At 40.9% G+C, this 21,309-nt stretch overlaps 1 protein-coding gene across 1 annotated transcript in view; it reads right to left on the bottom strand.

The window, feature by feature from the left end:
* Nucleotides 1-21,309, bottom strand: part of RASSF5 (Ras association domain family member 5) — an 86,953-nt gene that overhangs the window by 18,636 nt on the left and 47,008 nt on the right. Inside the window, exons 2-3 of the mRNA XM_040337530.1 lie at nucleotides 18,216-18,320; nucleotides 7,756-8,044 (exon numbers count right to left, since the gene is read on the bottom strand). Coding sequence (XP_040193464.1) covers nucleotides 7,756-8,044; nucleotides 18,216-18,320 — 394 coding nt within the window. The remainder of the gene's footprint in view (nucleotides 1-7,755; nucleotides 8,045-18,215; nucleotides 18,321-21,309) is intronic.

The raw sequence follows: 21,309 nt of genomic DNA on the forward strand, positions 1-21,309 counted from the left end.
TGCAAGGAGGAAAATACCGGGGTCAAATCCCTAAACTACACCGCTGGTACCCCCCGCATAAGAGGACAAGCTGGAAGATACGGCTGGCCTGACCATAATAGCCATTGTTAGTCACAGATAGAACCGGATTGGTAAAAAGGGTCGGATTGGCAGTGGAGGCAGCCCCGCTCCGGGCTCTCTCTTTCATTGGCGCCTCTTCACTGACTTCTTTCTGGTTGTTACGTTTCTTTTGTTCTCCTTCTTCCCCCTGCCTTTTTTTTTTTTTTTTTTTTTTAGGGGCCCTTTCTTTTTTCCCCGTTGCTCTACAATCCTCTCCCCACAGACTGACCAGCCTAATCGGTCACTGAAGTGTCAAACTCCATAAGTATAGTAGAGCTGAGTAACGAAAATAGATTCTGCTAGATTGCAGGGAGTGAGGGGAGAGGAGGATAAAGCGAGAAAGGAAGAGATAGTGTCGTGGGGAGTGACCACCAAGGCCGAGTATAAGAAATAAACGGTAGATTGGGAAAGGGAAGGAAGGAGGGGGAAGGAGAGAGGGGAAGAGGAGAGAAGGAGGAAGGGAAGGAAGGGGAGGGAAGGAAGAAAGGGAAGGAAGGAGAAAAAGAAAAAAAAAAGAAAAGAGAAAAATAACATCATTTCCAAACTGGGGAAGAGAATCAGACCCTCCAACAAAATGAATAGATCGACGAGAGGTGGTACTACTAAACCAACTAAGACTAATTCGGGGAATAGCTCCATACAGCAATATATGACTCAAGAAGGGAGCCTTAAAAGCCCGGGACTCGCAAAGAAGAATGAAAAGAAGAAGAGTGATAAAAAAAAGGTGCAGGTAGTGCGGAGAGCTCTAGAGGTGAAACGACGCTAGAAAGCGAGCAAGAGCAAAATAACGTAGAGGAGCCAGCCCAAGATACACACCCCCCTACAAAGGCGGAGATGAACGCAATGTTGCAGAGGATGGAAAATGTCATGGAAAATATTATAAAGACGGAAATTAACAAGGTAAGAACAGACCTCGGAGGGCTCCTCGATAGAGTGGTAGAGACGGAAAGGAGAATAGAGGAACAGGACCAGGAAATAAACTCCCTGAAAAAGCAAGTAAAGGCCCTGACCGAAAATCAGAGATTGATGGTATATAGGATCGAGGACCAGGAGAATCGCAACAGGCGACAGAACCTTAGAATCAGAGCGCTAGTAGAAGGAAAAGATGAAGACCTCAGAGAGATCATGAACACAATTTTTAACCCCCTGCTGGAGAGACCAGTAGAATCTAAGCCCCTTAAGATCGAGAGAGTCCACCGAGTGGGGAATCCCCAACAGATAGAAAGATTCGGTCCCAGGGATGTAGTGGTTCGTTTCAGGAATTACGTCGATAAAGCAGAAATTTGGGGAAGGCTTAGGGGGAAACCTCCCCTGAAATATAGAGAGACTGAGCTACAAATATTCTCCGATCTGTCGAAAGAAACATTGGCAAGAAGAAGACACCTGAAACCCCTCTTAGAGCTGATGCGAGCACAAAATATAAAGTACCATTGGGGCTTCCCGGCGTGCCTGATAGGCATAAAGGGGGGTAAAACAGCAAGACTAAGGCACCCAGAGGAACTAAAAGATTTCTGCTCGAAAATGGACTTAACAGTTCCAGAACTACCGGAGTGGGTGGGCTAGCGGGGCACTGGTTGGCCTAGAATCTCAGGATGCTGGATTGGGGGGGGGGAGGGGGGGATGAGGGGGAGTCAGTGGAGTGCTTTGAGCACCACCATAAAAGAGGAGCCGAGGATGAAGGTGATGAGTCTTCTACCAGCGGCTCCCAGGCCAAGAGCGGGCCAGGGTGGGGGTGGGTGGGATGGGGATTTGGGGGGGAGGGGGGGAGGGAGGGAAACGGGAGGGGGACCATCTGAACGACTCCACAAGAATTCTCTTCAAACTTATAAAAAAAAAAAAAAAAAAAAAAAGATAAATGACAGATATTAAGTTCCTATCATACAATGTAAAAGGATTAAACTCCCATATCAAGAGACATAAAATTCTTGGCGAATTAACGCAGTATAAAGTAGATATTGTCTACCTACAAGAGACCCACATTACCTTAGAGTCCAATATAAAGCTGCACTCACTTGAATATCCTGTTTGGTATTATGGAGATACAGTCTCATCGAGATCTCGTGGGGTTGCCATTGGATTTTCAAGAGGAGTTAGATTCACATTGGTGGACAGACTGATAGACCCTGAGGGGAGATACCTGTTCTTGAAAATAAAACTAGGAGAGGAGGATTTCACCCTGGCAAATGTGTATGCCCCCAATGTGAATCCGGTTAAATATATTAGTAAAATCCTCAGAAAATTAAAAGATTTTGAAGAGGGACATGTGGTGTTGATGGGGGACTTTAACTTCTGCATGTGCCCGAGCCTTGATAGTACGTCCCAGGTACAGGGGAATAGTGGTGAGCATCTTAAGCTATTGAAAAAACAAATGTCACAAAACCAAATGGTTGATGTCTGGCGAATTCTCAACCCCAAGACACGTGACTATACGTTTTTTTCCCCTGTACATGGGACGTACTCGAGGATCGACTACATCCTCGTGGACCACAGACTTTTGGAGAGGGTGGTTGAAGCAAGTTGTGAGATTACGACACTATCAGACCATGCTCCTGTAACTATGAAAATAAGTACATCTATACAAAAAACCATCCCACCGGAATGGAGATTGGATGAAAGTCTGTTGGGGGACGAGGAGGTGGTCGAAAGAGTACAGAAAGAATTGGAATGGTATTTTCAGGAGAATGACAGGGAGGGTATTTCAAGAGCAACCCTGTGGGACGCCCACAAAGCCTATATAAGAGGGATTTTTATTGCAGAAGGGGCAAAGAAAAAGAAAATAAGAATGAGTAAACTAAAAACATTAAAGGAGGAGATATATAGGCTGGAACAGGAACATAAAATACAGGGCCAAAAGAGGGAAACACTCCGTAAGTTAACTATAACAAGAGATGAATATAAAGCCCTTGCCGGGCAAGAAACCAAGAATTTCATAGACAGGATAGAGAGAGAAAGATACATCTGGGGAAATAAACCTAGTAAAAACTTGGCCAGAATGGTAAGAAAAAAGAAAACCAGGAATTTTATTGAAAAAATCAGGAACGGGAATGGAGACTTAGTATACGCGACAAATCAAATAGCAGAATCTTTTAGAAGCTATTATGAAAAACTATACGACGTTCAACAGAAGTTTAGGGACCCAGCCGAAAAACAGGATAAGATCAGGGAAGTATTACAGCAAACTAACCTACCGAAGTTAGAAGAGTACGAGATAGAAAGAATGGAGGAATGTATAACTGAGCAGGAAATAAGTGAGGTCTTAAAAAATACCCCTAAGGGGAAAAGCCCCGGACCAGACGGTTTCACGTCAGCCTACATACAAAGGTTTAGTACCATCTTAGTCCCTAGACTTTGCCAATACTTCAATGGCCTGGGGCTAGACTACGAGATGAGTAGAGAGGCATTAACAGCTACGATCACTGTCATTAAAAAAGAGGGAAAGGACAACACGATTTGCTCAGGGTTCCGACCAATCTCACTCCTGAATGCTGATACTAAACTGTATGCAAAAATTTTGGCCGAACGAATGAAGGGGATGATGACAGTTATGGTCCACCCAGACCAGGTTGGCTTTATACCTGGGAGGGAGGGTAAGGACAACGGGGTCAGGGCACTTCTTCTCTTGGAGCAGATCAAAGAAAAAGGGACCCCCGGTCTATTCCTGTCAGTAGACGCTGAGAAAGCGTTCGACAGGGTAGACTGGGGGTTCCTGATACAAACATTAGAATTTATAGGAATAGGTCCAAGGATGATCAAATGGATCAAAACTCTCTATTTCCATCCATGTGCTAGGATCAAGATCAACGGATCTCTTTCCGCACCCTTCGAGATGAGAAATGGAACTAGGCAGGGTTGCCCCCTGTCCCCCCTCCTTTTTGTCCTCTCATTGGAACCCCTGCTGGCAATGGTCCGACAAAATCCAGAAATAAATGGAGTAGAAGTAGGAGAAGACGAGCACAAATTGTCCGCCTTTGCAGACGATATTCTATTTTTTATAAGCAGCCCAAGAGTCACTATCCCGAAATTAATAGCTACCTTAAAACAATATGGTGAGGTATCAAACTTTAAAATGAATACAGAAAAGACGGAGATCCTGAACATTAACATTCTTAAAGAGGAAGAACAATATCTGCGGAAGAAATATAACTTTACATGGCAAAGAGAGATAAAGTACCTGGGCATAAAACTGGCAAATAACTTCAAGAAAATATATAGAATAAATTTTATCCCCCTGCTTAACGAAATTAAAAGAGAAATTAAAAACATATATAATAAACCAATCTCGTGGTTCGGGAGGATAAATGTGGTAAAAATGGTCCTTATCCCAAAAATTCTATATAAGTTTCAAATGGTCCCAATTTATCTGCCACCGTCATACATCAAAATAATTAACTCCCTCATAATGAACTATATTTGGAATAATAAAAAACACAGGGTGTCTGCTCAAACACTAAAACGGGCCAAGAAAAAGGGAGGCTTAGCGGTACCGGATATCAGATTGTATTATAATGCTTCGGTTCTCTCACGGGTTATAGAATGGGCTAAAGAGTCCCAGGATAAAAGATGGATCCACATTGAATGCACATTAGCGAGGGCACAGCTAGGGAGATTAATTTGGAACCCACCACAATATAGATTTTTACACAAGTCAACACACACAATTACACATAATGCGTGGAGGATCTGGGATAGATTACATAAACAATTAAAAACAGAATTTAACTCACCTTTAATAGATTTAAAAGAAAATGAATATTTTCCACCAGGGACAAAAGAAGTAGGCGGAAATTGGATTACAAATAGAATACAACTAAAAGATATAACACTAGAGGGTAAAATTAGGACACTTCACGATATCAAATATAGGATTGGAATTAGGGCGCTTGACGAGTGGAGATACTTGCAGTTGGTGTCATTCGTCAAGAGCCTCCCACACCCTTTGCGGTCACAAGATGAGTACACTAGTTTGGAACAAATGTGTAGCACCGAAAGCTCAAAAGGAAATATATCTAAAATCTATAATTATCTGCAGAAAACGGAAGAGTTGGACACGTTAAAATACATCCAAGATTGGGAAAGAGATTTAGGTGTCCCAAGGGGGAAAACGTCCATAGGAAGAATCCTGAACATGACTCACACCTCGGCGGTGGATGTAAGAACCGCTGAGATGAACTTTAAATGTCTGACGAGGTGGTACGCCACCCCAGATAAAATGGCCAAATTCAGAGTGGGTGAGTCAGAGAAATGCTGGAGATGTTCTGCGTCAAGAGGAACGATGGCGCACCTTTGGTGGGACTGCCTGAAAATCAAAGCCTATTGGAAAAAAATCTTGGCCCTGATAAAAGTAATAACAAAAAATGAAGTAGAAGATAACCCATGGGTAGTTCTCTTTCACGGGGGGGAGGTTCCAGAGAAGGAATATAAGGGTTCATTGATCCCTCATTTGCTTAATGCAGCGAAACGACTGATACCCCTAAAATGGAGAGATCTGGAAAGTCCGCAAATGTGGGAGTGGATCGACTCCGTTGAGGATACTTATAGGAGAGAGAAATTAAAATATGGAACTTATAAAAACAAGGCAGGGGAAAAGGATATGTGGGCACCCTGGTTGGAATTTAAAAAGTCCTGGAGTTTCGCAGAAAACCTGAGAGAGGAATAGGAATGTATTTGTAACTAAGGGAAGGAATTCATCAAGTGGAGTCGTGGGATGGTCCAGGGCGGGGGTAGGGTGGGGGGAGGAGGGGTGGTTTTCTGGTCGGGGGGGGGGGTAAAGGGGCTTTTGTTTTTTTTCTCTGTCACGCGGATAAATAAAAGGAAAGGAAAAGGGGAAGGAAGGAAAAAAAAAAAAAAAAAAAAAACTTCTCTTTTTGTATTGAAAATCCGTACTTAATACACTGGATACAGTTCCCGACGAAGGAGGAAAAAAAAAAAAAAAGGGGGAACGGTCTATAAAAATAAATTAACAAGTATAAAACATGATAAGTAATAGACCACAAATGATGCTAAACCAGATGTAGAGACGGAATTATGAATAAAATCATGAGCATGCCTCTCGCTGTGGTGAAGTCTGAAGTGGCAAGAAAAAAAAAAAAAAAAACGTTATTATGTCATGGCGGTATCTCTCTGCTTCGTTCTTATACCTCACATGACGCTTCTAAGCAGCTGACCCACAGGAAATCCAGGTGTCCTTAACTTTGTCCGTGGTGACAACAAGCCTTATTTGACCTTTTTTTAGCGAATTAGGTCAATATCTTGCGGTAAGGGGCCATTCTTTATTTGCACTTTTGGGTGACTTAGTTCGGTGAAGGTGGAAACCTGCTTGTTTCTTTGTCACTTGCACAGTGATCTACAAAGATTATATGAACACTTACTACTCTGTTTATGGACATTTTGTGTTTTATTTTTGAGTTTTTTATGGATTCAGCATATGGATCATTGCACTACTGCACTTTTTTGAGCAATCTAATTGCACATGCACTTTAGTTGTGATTAATATTGTCACTGTTTTGGATTTTCTTATATGTACTATCAATAATTTTTTCTAGCGCCCCCTATTTATCTTATCACTGTGTGCATGAGGCCTGAAAGTTAAGCTGGGCTTTAGGCTCGGTTCACACTGGAACCGGCTGCGGAACACACAGGAACACTGTGTATCCCTGTTCTCCGGTTCAGGGCCAAATCTATGCCTGAATTCGGCCCTGAAACTGAGCCAAAGACACACAGCATTTCTGTGCAATGCGCTCCGCAGCCGCAATGGAGATATGTGAACCAGCTCCATAGAGAGCCGGTCACAATCTCCTGCTATGCGAATTGGATGTGGTGAAATCCACATCCAATTTGCATAGGTGTGAACCCAGCCTTAAACACAATATTTTTTGATGCCAGCAATTTAATGTGGTGTGTTAAACATGCCATTTAAAAAAAAAAATTGCTGTCATTTTTTCAGTATTGTTATTGTTTATTGGCCGGTTTCAAATTGCTATGACATCTTTGCTAAATCCTAGAGAGGCTAGTTAGCTGTGTTTCCACCTTGGCCAAAATTTCTTTCAAGTCCTCCCCTCACATTCTATAGAATTGAAATAGAAATTTCTACTGAACTTTCTATTGAACCTGATTGTGTATCTTGCTATGAACATGATAGGCTGAAAATTCTGAATAAAACACCTTTGAAAAAAAGTGTTTTATAGTATATTATATGAATACACAGTGTAATTGTATGCTATATATTTATATCCTGTTCACACTGCCAGAGCCCGCCAGTAGATCTGCCTGCTGAGCGGGGGTCTCTCCGCTGATTAGGCGAATGACAGGTCCGTTCTGCTGATGCAGAGCGGACACAGATACAGCCTGCTGTTCTTTATGGACTGTCAGATGGAAATGGACTGCCTGTCTGCCAGATGGATGGGGAATAGATCCCCATCCATCTGTTTTTAGCGGATTGGATATCAGCGAGTGTGAATGGACACATGTTCGTTGACTTCCGCTGCTCCATAGAGGGCATTGGATGGTCTGATCGGGTCCACCTGAAAATCTGACAGGTGAACATGAGCAGTCTATCCATGGGAAAGGGGCCTTTGCTGCATTCATATACCCATGCAGCATGCACTGAGATATATCCTAGGACACATTGATAAAATCACATATAGTTACTGTACTCACCTTGTCCTTCCTTCTGCATTTTCTTGAATAGTGCAAATTTTAGAGGGTCATCTACCACTTGAAATTTTTGTAAAAGCCCACGGATGACCTCACTGGCTGTTGTGATACTGCTAATATGTAACTGCTTCATTGCATCCAGTGGTACGTTGATGGAGGTCCAGTTTTCTTTTGCTTTATTCGATGATGCTTCTTTTTTGGTGTAAACGGATGGTGTCTGAGAGGATACAGTGACTGGACGCCGAAGCTGCAAATGCACTTTAATGAATCCAGTGTATGTTCCATCCTCTGCCTGCCAATTTCAAGAATAAATTAATATAAGCCATTATTATAAATTGTAATAAAGCATCTTTCTACATTTACAGTGCTGTGAAAACAATTGCCCTCTTCCTAGTTTTCACTGTCTGTCTTTGCAACTTGTTGGCATTAATGTTTTCACTGCCTGACCAATTGTTCATTTTTTTTTCACATGCACAATAAAAACACATCCTGGAACTCCCCCCAAGCCCTAGATTTTCTGAAGAAACACTATAGAATTCAAGGACAGTATTGATTTTGTATGTTCCATGAAACGTATCTATTTAAATATTTATTTTTGAATAAAAAATATGGTCACATTATTTTGATGTACCCAAATACAATATAATCCCCTATAAGCCCCTAAGCTTTTATCAAATTAAAATATTATAATGTTCTAAATTCATGTATAACAAATAGGTATAGGCTTTAAACTGTGTGGCCCGGATTCACAGAGATCGGCATATCTCTGCGGGGGCGTGACGTATCTCATTTACGTTACGCCGCCGCAAGTTTTACAGGCAAGTGCTTTATTCACAAAGAACTTGCCTGTAAAGTTGCGGCGGCGTAGCGTAAATCACCCGGCGCAAGCCCGCCTAATTCAAATTCCCGCGCCGAACGTACTGCGCATGCGCCGTCCGAAGAATATGCCAGGGAGCATTGCTCCAAATGACGTCGCAAGGACGTCATTGGTTTCGACGTGAACGTAAATGGCGTCCAGCCCCATTCACGGACGACTTACGCAAACAACGTAAATTTACACATTTTGACGCGGGAACAACGGCCATACTTAACATTGATTGCGCCTCATATATCCAGGGGCAACTTTACGCCGGGACAAGCCTAACGTAAACGTCGTAACTTCACTGCGTCGGCCGCGCGTACGTTCGGGAATTCGCGTATCTAGCTAATTTGCATACTCGACGGGGAAAACGACGGAGGCGAAACCTAGCGGCCGGAAAAAAAAATTGCATTTAAGATCCGACGGCGTAAGAGCCTTCCGCCTGTCGGATCTAATGCTTATTCATGCGTAACTGATTCTAAGAATCAGTCGCATAGATACGACAGCCCAGATGAGGACTTACGACGGCGTACATGGCGTTGCGCCGTCGTAAGCCCTTTGAGAATCTGGGCCTGTGTGCCTAGAACTAAAAAAAAATTAGCACAAAAAATGTTAGTAGGTATGTGATACCTACTAACATTTTTTGTGTTAATTTTTTTTTACTACTCACAGTCATGCCCTCATAGGACTAACACCTCAATGAGCCAATATATTTAGAACAGTGCATAGAGTGTTGGGAAGCTGTCAAATCTTTATTAATCAAGAAAATGGAAATTAAATCAATATTTGGTGTAAGTCCCCTGCACTAAATTTCTTAATGACACTTTCATGCAATTTCTAAAGATACTGTATAGACTTTGGTTGTCTTCCTTCTTTCTGTCTCTGTTTTCATGCATATGCCATTTGTTTGAATTTGTTTCAGAACTGGAAGAATGGCATCTAAAGCCCCGTACACACGGTCGGACTTTTGGCCAACAAACTTCAAAATCTGCAACTTTTCAAATTTGTCCGACCGTGTGTACGCTCCATCGGACCAACTTTTTCTGGTTTCATCCGACAAAAAGTTGGGTCTGCGAACGGACCAACTTTTCGGCAACAAAAGTCCGACGGTGCTTTGTGTGACTGTGTGTACAGCAATCCAACCAACTTTTGGACAAAGTGCAAATACGAATGCTGAAAACCAATGTTAAAAGCAACAAACAATAGCAGAAGTTAACCAAAGGGTGGCGGTAAAGAGCAGAAAAGAGCAAAAAAAAACATGTGATGTTAGGAAACTTTTAGAAAAGTTTGCAGAAAAGTCTGACTGTGTGTATGCTATGGGTGTGGCAGGACAAATCAATTAGGACAAAAATCCAAGGGAAATTTTGTTGGATGTCCTACCGTGTGTATGAGCCTTTAGTCACAACTTTTCTGTGAAGAGTACTTTGAATGTCTTTTCCTGACTGTAGATAAGAGTACCAAGGTTCCAGTGATTTCCACCAGTTAGGTCTGCTTGGGTGAGACTATGCAGAGGATGGTCACCTTGTTTCTCATTGTTACTTTTGCTGTGGTTGTAATGGTTAAACCATTTAAAGCTAAATAAACTCAATAAATAAACTCAATAAATAAACTAAATAAACTCAAAAATAAATATTTGTTATGTTGCAGCTTACAAATTCTTAGACTTGGTGGCTGCATTTGTTTCCTTTTTTGTTTATTTACCTGGTGATCCTCTCAGTAAGGCTACTTTCACACTGCCAGCGCGTGGGATTAGTGCTAAAACGCCACTATTTTTAGCGGTGCTTTACGGTCGTCTTTGCGGCGCAAAGGGTAAAACCGCCCACAAAGCAAAAAATATGTTAGCTTGAATTTGGCTTTCATTTGTTAGTCAAGAAGATCATTTAAATCTGCTAGAGCATCTTTTTTTTCCCAGACTGACAATGCTAATTTCCTAGGGCAGTGATGACGAACCTTGGCACCCCAGATGTTTTGGAACTACATTTCCCATGATACTCAGCAGTGTAGTTGAGCATCATGGGAATGTAGTTCCAAAACATCTGTCTAGGGTGTCTCTGTTCCTCCTCCACCCAGAGTGGAGGTACCCTAAGACAGGAAGGGTGTTATTGGCTGGATCACTAAGTGAAAAAATAAATAAATAACAGCATAAAATAGGAAACTTGATACAGCCAAAGTAAATTTAGGGATAGGTAGGCTGCAAAAAATTGGATTTTGACTGGAAAGTTGTCTAAAATTTTAGTTTTTTTTTTAAAGACTATCCAAATAACGTCACCATGGCTCACTTCCCCACCTCTGGAAGATATGAGAAGCCATCCCCTGATCGGCGCCACTCTTACAGTAGTTAGGTCGATCTTCCGCAACTCGGGTGTTTCATCGTTACCTTCCCCTATAACCCCTGTTATTGGAAACCCCGACTTCATACCCGGACTGACCAGCAGAAGTATGAGACTGTCAGGGAAACATTGCGTAGTTGATGTTTGGTCACAGAGGGGGCTCCCCTAATTGTCAGCCATATCCAGGCTCTCGGACCCACCGTTAGATAGTCTAAGCACCAACCAACTCAGACATTTTCTGCAGTCTCTGTAGAAGGCATCATATGCTCCACGTGATCTCACCTCCTTTGAATCATTACACTGTTTCTGCTTTACAGCTACTTGACAACCCAGAATGACGATCTGGCCCTGACATTTGTTCGCCAGTGGGAAGAGGACTTAGAGATTCGGTTTACACCACAGCAGGTGGAAAAAAATCCTAATTTTGGCACATAGGTCCTCCATGGGCCCCATCCGTTTTTTTCCCCATCGGTAAAAAAAATTAGAACCTGTTTTAAAATTATCTGATGGTTAAAACACAGATAAAAAAAAAACGATCGTCTTATGGGGAAATCCATCGGTTAAAAATCAGAATCAAGTCGACACATGCTCGGAAGCATTGAACTTAATTTTTCTCAGCACGTTGTTGTGTTTTACATCACCGCGTTCTGACATGATCGTTTTTTTAACTGATGGTGTGTAGGCAAGACTGATGAAAGTCAGCTTCATCGGATATCTGATGAAAAAATCCATCAGACCGTTTTCATCGGATGAACCGATCTTGTGTACAGGGCATCAGTCGTTGTTTTTACGGCGGTTCTAAAAATTATAAGTGATAATAGAATTTGTGGTCTTCCAGAGTAGGGCCCAGATTCACAGAGAGCGGGCGCACATTACACCGCCATAGCGCAAACAATGTATGCTATGCCAACGCAGCGCAGAGAGGAAAGCATGGAATTCACCAAGCCAGTGCTCCCAACGCTGCGCTTCGAAGGCGTACGCCGGCATAGGTGGAAGTGGGCGTGAGCCATGCAAATGAGGCGTGACCCCATGCAAATGATGGGCCGAGCGCCAGACAAATACGTATCACGAACTGCGCATGCGCCGAGACGTGGGCGCATCCCCCTGCGCATGCTCACAACAACGTTGGAACTAAATGATTTCCTAAGTCCTGCTGGTTTTCGGTTATTGGTGTATGCTGATTAAATATACCCCTGCTCATAAGACTGACATGACTTGTTGTATTTGTGAAACTTTGCCATAATAACAATAAAGGAATTAAAAAAAAAAAAGTCTATCAAAATATCTTAATTTATTACTTTGTCCAAACAAGGAAGCTTTGAACTAACATCAGCTAACTAAGGCAGGCCTATACACGGTGCAAACTTCTTTCCTGCAACCACGGGTCGATTCCCCTATCAACGCAGACAGTGCTGACAGGGGAATCCCTCCTGCCAAGACATTGTCTGCTCCCATCGGGGGAAGTCTGTGACTACCGCTAGTAGCTATAGCAAGAGAATCCGACAGGCTGGTTGTGCCCAAGTTGATCGATCAATCAACATGGTACATTCCGCCTGCCCATTAACAGTTTGAATCTCGGGCGGTTCCTGCTGAACTGGCTGAGATTTGAATCATGCCTGGCCAGCTGGTTCCTGCTAAACCAGCTGAGATTCGAACCATGTATGGCCGGCCTAACAGAGATAGATAAATATTTTAGTCAACTATCCAAATGACAAAGATTTTAAAGCAGACTGGGGTAAAGATGTGCTATCCAAACTCTCTTGAAGAAGCACAAACGGGCAACATTGAGGACCGTAGATGCAATAGTTGGCCAAGAAAACTTAATGCAACAGATGAAAGACATATCATGCTTACTTCACTTCAACATCTGAAGATGCCCAGCATTGCCATCAGCACAGAACTGGCTTAAACCAGTGAAACCCAGATACACCCATCCATTGTCTGGAGAAGTGGTCTTCATGGAAAAATTGAGGCCAAAAAGCCATACCTCCAATGTAGAAATGAGACTAAGTGACTCAAACTATGCACTAAACATAGGAACTGGGTCATAGAAAAATGACAGCAGGTGCCCTGGACTGTTGAGTTAAAATGTGAAAGAGTTGACTGTAGCAGGAGGCAGTTTGTTTGCCGAAGGGCTAGAGAGCGGTACCATAATGAGTGTCTGCAGACAGCAGAGAATTATGGAGGTTCCTTGCAACTTTGGTGCTGCATTTCTACAAAGAAAACAGAAAATTGTATAAAATACTGTAATTTTCCTTTCCTGATGCCAATCCATGTCAGCATACATATGATATAGCTCCCCCCACATATTCACGCCACAGGACCTATTTAAATCTACAAAGAAAAGCTAGAGCAACCTCCCGTATTCTCCATAAAAATAACATGATCAAAAAAGGGAGGTTCATATGCTTCCATGGATTGGCATCAGGAAAGGAAAATTACAGTATTTTATACAATTTTCTGTTTTCTTTACGGTAACAATTTTCTGTTTTCCTGATTCTAACATGGCAGCATACATGTGATAAATAATGAGCTAAACAGGAAGGGCTAAAATGTATAATCAAACTTTATTACAATGGACATCAAGAACCAACTGCAAGCAAACTGTGGACATCCAGGGCTGAGCAGCGATGAGTCTCTCATCTCTAAACTTGTCGCCATACAGGCACTTACAACCACCCTGCCTAAAGATAGGTTTGTTGATTAAGGACTGGGCTTAGGCTCTCTTCATTGTCACTGAATGTAGAACTGCCTTAGGGGAACACTGATAACAACAAATACTACTTCATCCACAAAATCTGCCAGGCACTTAAGCTACCAAGAGCCCTAATAATCTGTTCTTTCAGCAATTTATGGGTTATGTCGACCTCGAGATTCTGGGTCCCAACTGTATTGTGCTTGTCACATAGTCCTGGGTTCACTGGCTTACAAGTGCCCCCTGCCTCTTGACATGAATCTCTCAGATATCTGTCAATTCATCGATCAAGCATACAGCCAAAAGAAACGGAATAATAATTCTCCTGACAAAATGCATAATGGTAGCATTCATACCATTGCAATAAGGTGCAGTGCTGTAAAGTGTGTGTTACTGCAATGCATGTTAAGTGCATTAGCATGGTGCATTGCATTTCCCTCCGGGGTAAGGTATAATTTTGCTTCTGCTTACTTATGTAAAACTTCATATTACTACTTCCACGTGAAGTATGTTCTGACTTTGAAGGCAGTCATCTGTGTCATCCAATCCTGGCCTAATTAAGCGCCCTAATGAATGACTGGAAGCAAGAGACACTCAAAAAGTCTCTTCAAGAAGAACAACTGACCCTCTTTTACCTCTGGTGCAGCCAGGTGTAAGACAGGGGTGAATGGCTTGGATAAAAATGCCCACAGAGCCAAACAAAGATCGCTGTAATGTGCTTGGGGCCTCCATGAATAGGAGGGCTAATTGTGATTCTCTGAACTTATCTGCAGGGCTGCGTCCTTGACGTTTTGCCAGGAGTCTGCTGGCATAAGTGGTTGGAGAACTCACAGACTCACTAACAAATACTTTAAGCGAGAGTGGGCTGGGTTACATCATTAGACGAAAGCCGCACTCACGGAAAGGCACTCTTTTTCCTCTTCTTACTTACCAGACAGATGGACCCCACCTGAGCACATGGAGGTCTTGGCTGTGTGGAAGAAAGTTCCTAGGAACAAAAGATGATCAGGACAGCCGCACTCCAATCCAACGTAACTTTAATGTAAAAAACTGGAAACAGGCACTACAAGTCACAGCAACGGAACCTAGGACAGCTGACGCATATCACACTAACTTCAGTGTTTACTCATACTGATTTCTCATAAAATGAACCTCTAATATATATATATCAATCCTATCCATGTGATCAAAAACAGGTGAAATTGAAAATGCAATTAAGGACTGCCAAAGCAATCCAATCAGGACTAATAAAAACCTGCTGTAGTGGAGGTCATAAAGACCTTCTATTTTATAGAACAGGTCGCAGGTGATCAAAATGTATTAAAAAGGAATAGACTAAGGTTATTAATAATGAAAACACAATGCAAAAATACATATATGTTACATATAAATTAATACAGGCAACCACAAAAATAATTAAATACATACATAGAGTAAGTTTGAAAATAAATATGGTTTGTGAATACAGGTAGGGGTTTCCCTACTACTTATTAAGTGTCAAACGCCATTAAGTGAAAAACAACAATATGTATCCTGCTTAAGTGAATATCATGTGTATACATCTACAGTGATTAATATAAGTAGCCATTGCCAATGGCACATGTAGTGGTAATTAAACTTGAATAGTCTAAAAAGTGCAAAAAGAAAAAAATGGGGAAAAAAATCAAATTATATGGTGAATGATAATATAAACAAATTATATAGTGAAAAGCATATGTAATTAGTAGTGTCATGTGAAAAAGTAAATAAATAAAAATAAACTAAAATGTGTGGTGGTGTGAAAAAAGCACAACACCATCCGCAATAAATGCAAAAAGAGAGGGTCGGCCAACCTACCACATTAACTATATATATGTGTATATGTATACCTCCATAGTTCAATAATTGAAGGAACATAATAGTGAATGTAGAAAAAAGCCTTAGTTGAATAATACCTCTACCACCTCTAATGTTTTTTATTTTATTTTCTAAACCTTGTATTTTATATCGTGTATTATTTACTCGTAAAATACCCAAACATATTTGTCACCAAACAAATTCATGAATTAATAAGTTAATAAAACATGGTGAAAGGATGGGACAGGATGAAATAGAGAAAGGTACAAGAAATGACACCTATATATTCCTGTAAATTGGGCTATTGATTAGCCAAAGGCCGTAAATTAGACCGTTGATGGGCCAATAGCGCATGCTAGGAGCGAAAAACCGGGGACGGTAAAATGGCCATAATTCTGTTTCAAGCCTAGGTATTGGGCACATGTATATAGTATGTAGGAGGACATAAAATATCCTAACCGGCACGTAAACCATGTGACACCAACAAAGTTGTACAGGTGTCTAAAATAGCTGTGACCACAAACAGAAAAATCTCAGGCATAGTAAAAAGAACTGAAATTTTTAAAAAATTAAAAAAAGTTAATTAATTAAATATCCCGGATTTAACCAAAAAAATGGAAATAACTACAATTTGATTCCAGAATTCCCATATTGACATGTTAGGATATAGTGAGTAGACATGAGAATGTGAAGGTGTCCAAGTTGTGTATCTTACCGATGTCTATATTGCAGTATGTTTGGACGGTGAATCCAACAGGCACCTATTCTTCAACATATGTCTACATACACTAAACACATGTCCATATGGGATCGCAGTCAAATCAAAACAAAAAATGTGCAATGTGTATGGACCAATGAATGAATAAAAAAACACAAGTAGAAAAAAATATATATTATAATTGTTAAATATCCATTGTCCATACACAATACATACCACTGAACATCGAAAGCATCCCATAGATATAAAAAGAAAAACATATTTTAGTTTATAAATATGAACACTAAACTAAAAACATCCCAATCTGCACTGGATGTTTATGAAATTAAAAAGATATACGGACTCCCGTTCTAATCTTCAAAGTTTCCACGCAGGTCAGAAAAACGCATATTGTAAAGGAAGAAAAGTAGGACGGGAGAAGTATAAAATGAACAGAACCCTCTAAGCAGATATGACTGTGCTTTACACATATGTACCAAGTAAAGACGCTTGTGAATGCCCGTGGTCACTGTATTATACAGTACAATGCCAAGCTAGGGTAATTTGAAGAGCAAGGAACATTATGTGATGACAAAAAGCAGAAAAAAGCTATACAGAAAATGGGTAACAGTACACTCAATTACAAGTGTGAGTATAAGGAACCAATGAGGTACAGATAAAATTACATGATGGGTTAGTGAAAAACTAGGTGGAGTCAAAAAGAAGGGGGGAGGAAGTATGGAAAAAAAAACCATAGAGATGTAAGCAAGGACACTGTGCAGGCGCGATGAAGAAAGTTCCTATTGGTGCAAGGATGTCAGCACTGTTCGGCAGCCAATCAGTGGGGGTTGATTGTCCCGCTGTGCATGCTGGGGGGGTACTTAAGGGACAGACATCACTGGTCCGGGGTCGTCGCAGATCCTGGGTCTGTCGTCCCACCACCCCGTGTGTGGCCCTCCTGGCCGGAGGTGCGTGTTCCTGTAATCCTGGCTTCGGAATATTGGAGCTATGGTCGGCACATTTATTCAGATAGGGTGGTTATCCAGAGGCCTGGAAGGGATGACCGGGTCGACTCAATCACTACCCTTGAAGATCAGGGAAACACCCTAACTTTGCCCGATCCCCGGTTCTATTTGTAGAAAAAAAAGAACTAGCAGATCTCGTTTGCAGGGGTTTGTTTCCCTTTCCAAGAAGTCTATGAGGAAATACACTTTTTCCCCTGTTGCTATTGAGAGTGCTGTTTGACTTTGGGGGGAAATAACCTAGTCAGTTAGGATAGGACTTCAAGGACTTCATGATCAAGAGATATCTTTGCTTAAGAGCTTATATAGCACTTGTGAATTCTAAACTCTGCCATCATAGGGCAGTGTTCAGTCATATCAGGAAAAGACTTTAATTTTTTTTTTGGGATTGTTGATATCTTTGCTTAGCATTTAGGTTCTAATGCTCTTTAGGAGGAAAAGTAAAGTTTCACCTTTACAGAAGGTGCAGTTTTGCTCTGCTTCGGAAATGTATATAATTTAGACACAGGATTATGTGTGTGTGTTTTTTTTTTTTTTTCAGGTCCAGTTGATCTTCTATCAAGACTGTCGGATAATGGGGCACAATAGATAGATAGGAATAACACTGTAAAATGTGATTTATCATAATGTTATGATAACGGTTGTGCTCTTATTTCTTTTTTTTCCCCTTCTGCATTAAAAAAATAAAATAAATGGGTTCAGGTGTTGGCGCTCAGGCTTGAGACACCATGGTTCTTGACACTGGGGACAGTCTCTAATTTAGCGGGGGGAGTATGTAGCGGCCTGCTCCTGTTAAACTTTCTCTACTCTCATCCATCACCCTGGACGGCGAGGAAATAGAGGTAATGTGCCGCCCGAAAATATCCAGCAGCTCCTTCAGGGGTAGTGCTACACAGTATATAAAAAAAAACATATAGAATGCACTTTTTATCTTTCATAAAAGTGTTTCCCAGTGCTAAAAGCTCTAAACTGCTGCATTTGTAAAGATCAAAAGCCAGTATATATGTGTTTTAAACAACCTTACCATTTTCATTACAAGGCCATTTTGAACCTCATTGTTGAAGATTTCTATCTTCCGCATCAGCTCCTGTAGGTCAGGCTTTTTTTCTTCTGACTGTACATTCTGGACCTGAAATATATGCATTTAAAATAAAAAAAGTGATTGTTATTATGGCACTGAGAAATGTTTGAACTTTTGGATTAATATTTCGGTAGAGAAAGGCGAAATGTTTACATTCTACAAGCTGCATACACACTGTGTGGCATTTGTGTTCACTTCCATATGGAGAAGGGCAGAGATACTCTAAAAGCATAGCAACTCAAAATGCAGGGTGTATAAAAGTCAATGATTTGTTTTATATTTAAATCACCACCATCATCATTTTATTTTGTTTTAAATCACATTTTTTGATTTTTATCAAATTTATTTTAATAAAATGCTTTTGGAGTAAAAATGTATCTAAAGATAGTTTCAACATGAAACTGAGCTTAGTTATGTAGCATGAATCTGTATATTGTGCAACATTTAAATATTTTGTAAACTCATTCAATGAATCCAAGCTTTGCAAGCTGAGATAACATGCACTGCATTGAGGCATTCACACAATTTCACAGTAACCATGAAATAAAACAAAATTCAGGAAAATTCCTTTATCCCATTGTTTTTCAAATCTATGTACACAACAAACTGTATGATTGTTTGAAGAGAAATGCATCTGTACCAGGCTCTAAGTGTGAGGAGGAAGGGCAAGCAGTAAAGCAGTAAAAATGAAAGTGAAAGCTTCTAAGCAGCTTATAAACCTTGTGATCTTTCCTTTCTGCACATAGTTTAAAGATGTGTGGGAGCAAAATGGCAGCAGGTCGTAAAAGAGATATTTTGGGATTCTTTACTAACCTGACAGCTTATTATTCTAAATAGGAAATCTTAATTTTGTTTGCAAACATTAAAGATTCTAACTGCCAGCAAGAATGAGTCCTTACATTTAAAGAGCCCTATTATTTCAGATTCATTTCAGCACCTGTTAGCGGGCATCCACTCACCTGCTGTCGCCACGTCCCTCACCTTGTTGTGTCACTGCCACATCACCAGCCATCCCATTAAAGTGAATGGGACTGTTTGAGTCAACAGCAGCTCAGAGGAGGAGCCACTGTAGGACAGAGATCACATTTGCTCTTTAAAAATTATGATTTAAATCAAGTTTATTTAAATCAAGCCATTTTACTAGTGATTTAAAGCATGATTTAAATCGACTTGATTAAAATCAAATCCACCCAGTCAAAATGTAAACTGAATTTTTATTCCATAACACAATATATAAGCACCATGCTTATAGATCGCTTTTATAGAAAGCAGGAGAAGATGTGCCCCCCCCCCCCCCCCCGACTCCCTCTAGCTTCTTTCTGCGGACTGTTCTGACCCACCTGGGAAACCCAATCGACCAGCCGGAGCTTCCGTCAGCTAATCATAGAAGCAGGCAAAAAACAGAACCGCTCTGTTCCACTGTATGATATAGGAAACCGGCAACAGTGAACAAACATCACTCCCGGTTTGCCTGGCGCCATTTTTAAAAATGTAAAGCATTTGATCACACAGATCTTGGTGCGATCATATGCTTTTAAGGGCAGAGGAGGGACCTTGGGCCTTTGTTCCCATCAGATCTCTCCATAAAGAGTACCTGTCACTGCCTATTGCTGTCTCACAAGAAATGTTTACATTCCTTGTGACAGCAAAAAAAGTGCGATTATCCCACACATGTGAGGTATCACCATGAATGTCAGATCATGGGCTGTAATTCTAGCACTAGACCTCCCTTGTAAATCTAAAGGATTAACCTGTAAAGGCTTTTAAAGTCGCCTATGGATAGTAAAAATAAACGTTGTTTGTTGCTGTTGCACTGGTGTGCGCAATTTTGAAGCGTCAAATGTTTGGTTTGTTACTCGGCGTAACATCATCTTTTATATTTTACCCAAAATTTGGGTTATGTATTGTGGTTTTTTTTGCATTCAAACTTAAAAAAAGTGTATTTTTTCCCCATAACTGCATTTGAAAAACGCTGTGCAAATACTGTGTGACCTAAACAATTGCCACTCATCAGTGTCACCTACCATTGTCGCCCAACAGTGTCCACTACCAGTGCCCATCAGTGTCACCTACCAGTGCCACCCATCAGTGCTCCCATTAGTTTCACCCATCAGTGCCTCCTTATCTGTGCCCATCAGTGCCGCCTTATCTGTGCATCTCAGTGCCCACAAGTGCAGCCTATCAGTGCCCACCAATACCACCTCATCAGCAAAATTTTATAACAAAAAATGATACAAATTTTTTTTTCACAATTTTCTATGGTTTTTTGTTTGTTTAGCAAAAAACAAAAACCCCAGTGGCGAGTAAATACCACCAAAAGAAAGCTCTATTTGTGTGAAAAAAATGTTGGGTACAGTGTTGTGTGACCGCACAATTGTCATTCAAAGTGCGTCAGCGCTGAAAGCTAAAAATTGGTTTAGACAGGAGGGGTGGTTTAAGTGCCCAGTAAGGAAGTGGTTAAAGGTTTAAGTCACCATTAACTACTTAACCCCCGGACCATATTGCTGCCCAAAGACCAGAGTACTTTTTGCGATTCGGGACTGCGTCGCTTTAACTGACAATTGCGCGGTCGTGCGACGTGGCTCCCAAACAAAATTGGCGTCCTTTTTTTCCCACAAATAGAGCTTTCTTTTGGTGGTATTTGATCACCTCTGCGTTTTTTATTTTTTGCGCTATAAACAAAAATAGAGCGAGAATTTTGAAAAAAATGAATATTTTTTACTTTTTGCTATAATAAATATCCCCCAAAAATATATAAAAAAACATTTTTTTTCTTCAGTTTAGGCCGATACGTATTCTTCTACCTATTTTTCGTAAAAAAAAATCGCAATAAGCGTTTATTGATTGGTTTGCGCAAAAGTTATAGCGTTTATAAAATAGGGGGTATTTTTATGTCATTTTTATTAATATATTTTTTTTACTAGTAATGGGGGCGATCAGCGATTTTTTTTCGGTATTGCGACATTATGGCGGACACTTCGGACACTTTTGACACATTTTTGGGACCATTGGCATTTTTATAGCGATCAGTGCTATA

The sequence above is a fragment of the Rana temporaria genome, chromosome 2, assembly GCF_905171775.1.
Source record: "Rana temporaria chromosome 2, aRanTem1.1, whole genome shotgun sequence".
NCBI lineage: Eukaryota > Metazoa > Chordata > Amphibia > Anura > Ranidae > Rana > Rana temporaria.